This window comes from Fukomys damarensis, unplaced genomic scaffold, assembly GCF_012274545.1.
Source record: "Fukomys damarensis isolate Sample0158 unplaced genomic scaffold, DMR_v1.0_HiC HiC_scaffold_8, whole genome shotgun sequence".
Lineage (NCBI taxonomy): Eukaryota > Metazoa > Chordata > Mammalia > Rodentia > Bathyergidae > Fukomys > Fukomys damarensis.
In genome coordinates, this window is record NW_022900920.1 from 18,234,065 (window position 1) to 18,243,563 (window position 9,499).

Genomic DNA, 9,499 nt, shown 5'->3' on the forward strand with positions numbered 1-9,499 from the left:
TTTTTTTTTTTTTTTTTTTTTTTTAACTGGACATGTGGGTTCTAATGTGGAACTATCCAAGTTTTAAATATTGGAACTCATTTTTCAAAAGTCGAAAGGCTTGCCTGCCAAACTACATCTCCACTGGCAGATGTGCCTTCTGGGATGCCAGGGTTTGAGTGTTTGTCTCTGAAAGCTGGAATCCATGGGGCCAGCATCCATTCTCACAGACCGCAGCTTGGCAAATGCACCTCAGGAGTTTATTCGAGGGCGCTCCCAGGCTCAGATACTTTTCCCAAGTGGCAGCAGTGTGGCCTTCCTCTCTGGAGGTGGCAAGGGCGAATTGTAAGATGGACTGCCTTTGGCTTGCGTTTCCCAGACTGGCCTTGGAAACCCTGACTGTGCTTTTGCTTCCTGCTGGCACATTCTTCCTGCTAGGTGATTTTGGCCAGAGCATCATGGGTAGTGAGAAATAGGGTAGGGAGGGCCTGGTTGGGAAAGGTCGGATTTGGGGCTAAGGTCCTTTAGGACAGGAATGTTAAGGTTTTCCTTTGTCCCCAGCACCCAGGACAGAGCCGAGACCCCCATGGGTACATGCTAGACTGTGACTGATATGAGCAGCCTCACTGAACAGCCTAGTTTAGATTCAGGAGGCCGAGCAAGCAGATGTCCTTCTATTCAACTGCCTTGCTCTTTGAGTGTTAGGAGCAGGGAGGGCCCACAGGTGGCCAGCCCAGCCTGGCAGCGCAGACAGGGCTGCTCGGGTTCCCTGCACCACAGCGCAGCTGGACTTGAACCAGCACTCTGAGGTCACCCTGGTATCCGCCTGCGCCCCTGCTGTGTGTGGCAGTTCAGTCGAAGTCACCAAGTCTCGTGAAAGCCCTGGAGACACCACAGGAACGAGCCAGAGGAGCTTCATTGGGGAACAAGCTTCTGTGAGCGTTTTGAGTGTAGAAATGGGAAGCGCAGGGCCGTGGGAGCTCAGGTAGGGAGGGGGTGATCAGAACGGGGGCCCTGGGGGAAGTCACTTAGAGACCGAGACCGGAAGTGTTCCGGGAGTGTGGGAAGACTAGCCTGGGAGAAGAGTGGTAGAGGGGGTTCTGTTTGCGGGGGAGGACACTGTGATACGCTTGAGGCTGGGAGCAGATGTGACGACATTGGGAACCTGAGTGCCACGGCAAGGAGGGAACCTTCTGCTGAGGCCTTGGAAAGCCCCTGTAGGGCTTGATCATGTGCGAGGCAAGTGCAGTGTGGTGTTGGTGGCACCGCCCACCCGTATCCTTCAGAGAGTTTCTGGAGTCGGACAGCCCTTCTCCACACGCCCATCCCCGTCACCCACTGTAGGACGACCTCTGGGAGGTTTGTGAGCAAAAGCCCGGAACATGAAGGTGACTGCTGCAATACGGAGAATGCCGCCTTCACCCTTCAGCTGCCTGAGAGTGCAGCCGGTCCCAGGGAAGGCAGAGACACTGGGTGTCTGGGTTCAGTCTGGGTCATCATGTTGAGCCTCCTGACTGTTCCTGTTTGCAGGACTCGGGTGTGGCCTGAGAGGTCAAGCAGCGGCTCAGCCAAGGCCAGCCCAGGGTTGCACCTGGATGCAGACCCGGGTCTCTGACCCTAGGCCCACTCTGGCAGTCTCCTGTGGCTCCTGCAGGGTGGGAAGCAAAGCCTGGTCATCAGCTCTGCGGTACTGATTTTCAGAAGGGGAGACGGCCCCTAACTGAACCTCACAATCAAACTCACCACATCTGGCCAGGGCTTTATCTTCTCTGCAGTCCAACGAGGCTGTGCAGGGCGATGCAGATCTCTCTTTGGCCATTCGTTAAAGAGAACTTGTCAGTTTGTTTTTCGTTCTTTGCTGGAATTTTCCAGCACTCATCAACTTCTCGTGTCTTGTACAATTTACTTACTCGTCTTTTTTCCTTATTAGTGCACATTGGTTATACAGATGAACGGATTTCATTTTGGCAGATTTATGTGTATGTAATTTACTTTAATTATTCCACCTTCTCCTCCCACCCCTTCCCCAATTTCACATGATTTGGGGGGGGTTCATAGTGTATAACATTTTAATCATTTTCATCTTCCCTGTTACCCACCCCTATACCCTGTTCCTTTTCTCCTTTCTCGTCTAACTAATAGTCTTCTTCTCCTTTCTCACCACCTTATTAAGGTTCCACATATTCAGAAGAATGTGCAATATTTGTCTTCGTGAATCTGGCTTATTTCTCTCAACACGATGATATCCAGATCCCCCCATTTTTTTCTCCAAATGACAAAATTTTCTTCTTTTTCTTTTCTTTCGTTTTTTTAGACAAGGTCTTGCTAGGTAGCCCGGGCAGCCTCAAACTCATGGTCATCCTCCTCCCCCAGCCTGCGAAGGGCTGTGATTTCAGGCGTGTGCTACCATGCCTGGCCAAAACTTTGTTCTTTTAGATTATATGACTGAATAACATTCTGTTGTGTATATATATCAAATTTTCTTTATGCGTTCATTTGTTGCCGGGCACCTCGGCTAGTTCCATATCTTGGCTATTCTAAATCATGCCACAATAAACATGGGTATATAGGTGTCCCCATAGCATTCAGAGCTTCAGTTTTTTGAGAAACTTCTACACTGATTCCTATAGTGGCTGTACTCCTGTGCCTTCCTATCCTGCATTCTTTGTCTTTCTCTCTGTCATGGGCTGCATCTCTATCTGCTTTCTTCACCATGGCATCTGAGTGCCTAGAACTGGGTCTTTCCTTTCTGCCTCTCGCCTCAGCCCGCAGTCTCTGCAGCAGCCCTGGACGTGAGAGCTGTATGCACATCCTATCCTGCTGTGGCTTTGGTTCTTAGAAGCACCCAACAATAGAACACCCCTATACCAGTGGGTCCTTGCTGATGGCCCAGGTCTGTGCTTTGCCTCCCGACAGGCTGGAAAACCATTCGTGTAGACCAGGACGGTCCTGACTCTCAGTGTGTCTTGTGGGGTTGCTGGGGACTTGGGAGCCTGGGCCGGTGACCTCCTGTCCCTCCTTCCTTAGAGTGCCTGGGCTTATTGTACCTTCTAGATGTTTATACTTAGCAAACCAATTCCAAAGCAGATTTTTTCTTTTGCAGTTTCTTTATGGTTTAAAAAAATTTTTAAGTGCCTCTGCTCCATAAATTTATCTGAGGTATCTGTAGCTTTTAAACCAAACCAGCATTTTTGTTGCATTAGAAGACTGCAGAAAACGCTTCAAGTAGGTATTCATTCTTTGGCTAGCCCTGCATTCAGCCGTCAGTGGCCGCATGTGTATCGGGCTTGGTTACTATGTAGCAGGGACTGCAATGGGTATGGCAGCAGGTACAGTTTGCAAAAACCAAGAGGGCACTGGGAAGGGCGGGTCAGGCAGACTTCTTGCTCAGTGTGTGCAAGCCCCCAGACTCAATCTGGTACCGGGGAAAAATAGTACTCACATATTTTTCTTTCTTCTTTTTTTTTTCTTTTACTTTTTATTGATACATCTTTGCAGTAGATATTTTTCTTGCTTTTTAAAACCCTTTTTTACAGTCAAGAAATGGAGCTCAGCACTGTTTTGTGGTACTGGGTATGCTACTTGGGGATGCTGTATCACTGAGCTACATTCGCCGCCCTTTTCTTTTTCTTTCTCTTTTTTTAAATTTTGAGCAGGGTCTCACTAAGTTTCCAAGGTGGGACTTGAACTTGTGATCCTCCTGCTTCAGCCTCCCTCAGCTCTGGGATTACAGGCATGTGCCACAGTCCCTAACAAGAACAAAACTTTTTTGTCTCAAAGTTGCTTTAAAATATGACAGTTGTAAAAATTTTTGCCTCTTTCTGTGACTTGGATTCTCTTTCTCGAGTGAGGAAAGAAACATTTAAAGAAACTATCTAGTAGCAGCCACAGCCACAAGAGTGGCTTATCCCCATTCATGCTTGTTTTGTCCCAGGTATTATTCTAAGGGCTTTGACGCGGATTATTCTATTTAATCCTCAGTATATCTATGAGCAAAGATGTTAATATTATTGTCATGCCCCCCGAAGGGTGAGAAACTTGAAACCCATGAAGTACAACCATGTGCAGAAGCAGCGTTAGATCCCTGTGCTGTCTTGCCTGTCACATGCAGCCCCTTTAACTTTCTGGTCTTCAATGGCCTGTTTCCTTTCCCTTTTTTGGGCAGTACTGGGAATTATACCCTAGGCCTGTGCTCTGAGCTACATCCCCAGCCCTTTTTAAAATTTTTATTAATTTTATTTTACTTTTTTACTTTGAGACTGAATCTTGCTGAGTTTCTAAGTTGCCTAGAACGTGCTTGACCTTGCCATTCTCCTGCCTCAGCCTCCTGCTGTGCTGGGGTTACAGGCAGGGCTTTGGGATGGGGGTGGGTCCATTCATTGTGTGAGTACTTTTTGGAACCATGTGATCTGGAAGTGTACATTGCTGGGAGATATTCTTATGTTATTGTTATTATTTCCGTTGGTTTTTTGACTTTCCTTCCATTCCGGATGATCTCCTCCCCTCCTTTTCTTCCTCTACCTCCTTTCTCCTTATTTTGAGATGAGCGTCTTACTGCTTTGCCCATGCTGGTCACAAACTCCTGTACACAAGTGGTCCTCCTGCCTCAGCATCTTGAGTAGCTGGAATTACAGATGCAGACCATTGTGCCTGGCTCGGGTGTCTTCCAGTGATAGCCCCATAACCCTATATTGAGCTCTTAATTTTTTTGGGGGGTACTGGGGATTGAACTCGGGCCCTTGCCCTTGCAAGGCAGGCGGCAAAACCACTGAGCTAAATCCCAGGCCTGTTGAGCTCTTAATTTTATTCTGTTTTTTTCTCTCCTACCTTTTCATCTCTGGCTATTGGTTCCTACTTTTCTTTTGGAGATTTTAACTTTATCTTTAAATCTTTCTGTTGAGCTTCCTCTGCTTTAATTTTTTTTGTTGTTGTTGTTGTTTTCTTCAGAATAGGGCCTTCCAGTCTCTTCTGGGTGGGCCGCAAGCCTAGTGCGTTGATAAATTTCTTACCTGGGCCAGAGAAGTTTGCTGGGGTCTGAATTTGGAACCTCGCCTGATCCAGTTCAGCAGGTCATCCCTGCCCTCCCTACTTCTGTTCTGGAGCCTCTCTCGGTCAATTGCTCCTTTCCTTCTTTCCTTCTCTCCCTCCTTCCCTCCTGTCCCTCTCTCTTTATAATTTTGTTGTTGTGGTGCTGGGGATTGAAGCTAGGACTTTCACACTCATCTATGTCCCCAGGTCTATTTATGATTTTTTTATTTTGAGAAAGAGTCTCACTGAGTTGCCCAGGCTGGCCTCAGACTTGCAATCCTTCTGCCTCGACTTCTCCAGCTGCTGCAGTTGCAGGTGTGTGCTACCACTCTGGCCAGACATTAAAGAAAAGAAGACTCCAGTCTGCTGGGGAGAGGGAGCAAGGAGATGGTAATGTGGCTGCTAGGGGTGAGGGGTGAGGGTGGAGGACTAACAGCTTCCTGCTCTCACCCCTCTGTGCCTGGCACACGGCGACCCTGTGCCCTGAGCTCCTGCCCATCTTGGATGTGTATGGCTGCTCCCTCTCTAGCCTTGAAGGTGTCTGGGTTTGTTCTTGCACTCTCTTTATGCGTCTTCCTCCAACAGCCTTTCATTTCCTGAGCCAGTTCTCAGAAAGTTTCTTATACCATTATTTGCTGTTTCCTTTGCCTCCTGCTCTTTCTGAAACGGGTATGCAGTTCGTGGCTTGGTCCTCTTGTACTCTGGGAACTCTCTCCCGGCCAGCTCCGGCGGGTGACAGGGCAGAGAGAAACTGGCCTGTCTGGTCGGAGATGCGTTTGGGAGTCAAGTGAGAAGAGCCTGTGGTGGCAGACAGGATGTGGCTATGCAGGTGTCAGTGGGGTCGTGGTTCCCAGCAGGCAGCAGGCCCGAGCACAGGAGGGAACTTCTCTCTGTGAAAAACCAGAGGGGTCTGTGGGACCTCCGTGCCCACCTCGCTGGGGATCAGTTGGCACGGAGGTCAGGAGTGCGGGATTGTGATAGGGTAAAGTCTTAGCAGAGCAGAGACTTGGTGGCAATCGGCCAAGGGCAGGACTGTCGGAACCCCGGATTGAGAGAGGGTGCAGAGGACCCTGGTAGCAGGGACAGGAGCCCTGCCTCCTCACTGAGTGTTGTCACAGCTGGAGAGAAAACCCAGGCTCCGTCCTGAGCTCATGAGCCCAGGTGGGGATTGTCCAGCACCTTCGGGTCGAGCTGGAGGCTGGACCATCCCAGCTCTCGGTCTTCTGCTTCAGGTGAGGTGGGGTCTGTCAGGGCCCAAGAAGAGAAGCAGGTGTGCTCCAGGTCAGACCGAGAATAGACCCCACCACAGACGGCTGCTCTTTTCCTGTCCTGATAGCTGCTAGAACAGTTAACAAAGCTCTGGAAAAACCTACCAAAATAGCTCAAATGACCAGTTCTTCTTTTTAGCTCAGTGTTCTCGGTCCGGACAGCAGGCCTTCCCGTGACTGGCTTGCGGTTGGCAGCCTCAGGGTTTCCCTTTTCGGTCATGCTTCCTATCCCAGCCCAGATAAGCTCTGCCGCTCAGCCGTTCCTCAGTGCTTGCTCAGTCAGCGACAGGGCAGCATGCACACAGCCAGCCCAGGGATCCCAGCTCTCCAACAGATACTCAGGGGTGGGGGACAGTGGGTGGGAGAGGGCAGGACGGAGACCCGGGGTTTGTACACCTGCAGTCCTGGCTCTGCTCCCTCTTCCCTGGCATGCCTGTCCTCTCCTCTTCACCTCAAGCTACTAATCACATGTTTCTTTTTCAGAACCAATGAAGATAGCCTAGGGTACAAGCATCTGTGTGCGTGTGTGTGCGGGTGTGTGTGTGTGTGTGTGTGTGTGTGTCTATGTGAACCTTTTAGGCAAGGGGGGGCCTCAAGTGACTTCTGCCCACAGTGCTCTGCGTGGCATTTGCTAATCTGACAGGCTGAAATTCTACTGTTATGAAGCAGCTTTCAAACAGGAAGTGGTTTTCCAGAATGTTCTTTCCTGACAGAATGGGGTTGTGGAAGGGAGGCTTACAGCTCCGTGGAACAGTTGGGTCTTTGACAGACTTGTAGTTACACAATGCTGCTCCCGCTGGGCCTCACTGATGGACCCCAGACCTGTCTTAGGGTCCGCCATATTTATCTTGAGAGGCTCCTGTGTCCCTGCGTTTGATATCAGTTAACTGTCACACTGACAGTCAAGAAAGAGCAGATACCAAAGCTCTGGGTGAGGGCCCCACCTGGGCAGCTTCCTACAGGCGAGGCTTCCTTCCTCAGGAGAACATGGTCAGGCCTCAGCTTCATGTTGCTTTTGTCAAGTCTCTTTTCCAGCACTAGCTCTCAAAGCCTTCTGGTGGTTTCCATAAAGTCCAGAATGTTTTCAGAGCTTGGGCTTTTCCTAAACCTAGCATGTTTGGGGCATATTTCTCTGGAGAGAAAGGCAGTGTTCCAGAACTTCTAAGTCATCTGATCTTCCCCCTGAATCACAGCCGTATGGAGGCATTTTAGAGAATTTCACATCCAGCTTGCCCTGTCGGGTAAGGTGGCGCCCCAGACCTGCCATTTAGGGAAATAGCCTGTCTTGGCCTCAGGTGAGGCAGGCACACAGGAAGTCTCCTTTCTCTTCAAGAAAAATAGAACTCTGTCAGGGGAAGTCCTGGCGAGCCAGGTTCCTGCCACAAGGTAAGCTGTTTTGAAGACAAAGTACTTCCTGTGAAGCCTGCTCGTTCCCCCCAAGGAGGCACTCCTTGTTTCTTCCTCCAGCCCCTTGGTGACCACTGATCTTCCTGTCTCTGTGGATTTGTACATTCTGATGTCTCACACGGGTGCAGTCACACACTATTTGTCCTCTTGTGTCTGGCTTCTTTCACTTGCTATTATGTTTCCGAGATTCATTCCATTAGCAGCATCTATCAGGGCTTCATTCCCTCTTAGGACTGCATCATATCCTCGTGAGCCTTAATTTGGAGAATCACAGGGTGTGATCTCCCGCGGTGCCGAGTGCTCACTCTGGGCCAGGCTTCTTTCTCCTCTCTGCACGGCTGGTGTAGCAGTCTTGTTACAGGAGCTTGGGACGGTGGAGGGTGGGGCTCAGGGCCACCAGCCGTGTCTGGGAGCTGGGCTGGCTGGGGAGTGGTGTTTGGAGTCCGTGAGCCTGCAGCTCCTCTGGGCCTGGCAGGGAGAGCTGGGCTCCAGCCGGAAAGGGATGTGCTGGCAGATAACAGACAGGCACCTCTGTCTCCTCCAGATGCAGGAAAAGGCCAAGGAGATCTACATGACCTTTCTGTCCAATAAAGCCTCGTCCCAAGTCAATGTGGAGGGGCAGTCTCTTCTCAATGAGAAGATCCTGGAAGAGCCACACCCACTGATGTTCCAGAAACTCCAGGAACAGGTAATCCAAATTCCCTGCCTGCACCTTGATTTGCAAACCTGGAAGTACCCAGTTTTAGGCTCCTGGAAACCAGCTCGTCCAGCTGGGCAGGCCCTGGTTGCTGAAAGAGAGGAGCCTAGAACCCCAGGCTCAGGATGTGACCCGAGGGTCGCTTCCTCTGCCTGTTTACTCTTGGTCTCCACACCGTTTTAACCAGCAGTTTCTCTGCCTCCTGGACTCAGATGGGAAGGGAGGCTTGATGAAGCAACGTGTAACAGCTGCTGAAGGTAGGGACTGAAAAGTCTGGAAACAAGCACAAGGACTTCAAGTCGTCTGACTGGAGCCGTTTTTGTGTAAACACCTCCCCTCCTGCTGCTGGCCCAATTCTGTAAGCTAGTTTATAACAAGGCCCCTGAGTCATAATGGTGAAGTTGTCATGTGGCAACACATTCCACTTAAAAGAGGAAAAAGTAGGTTTAAAAAATGGACCCATATGGGGTGAACTTTAGTTTTCTTCTGAGGAAGGCCAGTGTAATTGCCGAAGGGGTGAGGTTTTTTAACATGAATTTACAGGTGGGACTGTTTGTATTATGCTTTCCTTTTCCGAAGCGTCACGTCCATGTTTTAGACAAGGGCACACAGACACATTCCACAGTTCTGCTGGCATCATCCCTACTGAGGAAGCAAAGGCCTTACTCAGCGACCCAGGTGGAGACCAGCTTTCTGCTAAACTCAGCTAAACTTGAGGAAGCCCAGAATCACCTGGAGGGTGCTGGCCCCACTCCCAGGGCTAAGCATTCAATTTCGAGGTTCCCACGTGGGCCGGCCAGGCATCCCTAACGGATTCCCAGCAGCTGCTGAGGCTGCAGGGCTGGCGCTACAGCTGAGAACCATGGGCTGCGTGCTGTGTGTGTCGGTTTCCTTTTTTGATTCCCTGTTGTATTTGTGGAGCCTGGAGTGCATCCTAGCACCTGAGAATCCACGTCTTTGCTCACCAACAGATAAAAAAAACAATGTGCAGATAGAAAATGTGCGCAGATGAAGTAATGGCAAATGCTTTCCGGTTGACACAGTGGCAAGTACAAATTCCACGAGTTGTGAGTCAAACGGGTGTTGAGGGAGCTCCTTTTTTTTTTTTTTTTTTTTTTTT

General features: G+C 49.9%; 1 protein-coding gene across 1 annotated transcript in view; it reads left to right on the top strand.

Annotated features, from left to right (window-relative positions):
• Rgs10 (regulator of G protein signaling 10) overlaps positions 1 to 9,499 on the top strand; it is a 29,815-nt gene that overhangs the window by 9,108 nt on the left and 11,208 nt on the right. Inside the window, exon 4 of the mRNA XM_010634519.2 lies at positions 8,227 to 8,370. Coding sequence (XP_010632821.1) covers positions 8,227 to 8,370 — 144 coding nt within the window. The remainder of the gene's footprint in view (positions 1 to 8,226; positions 8,371 to 9,499) is intronic.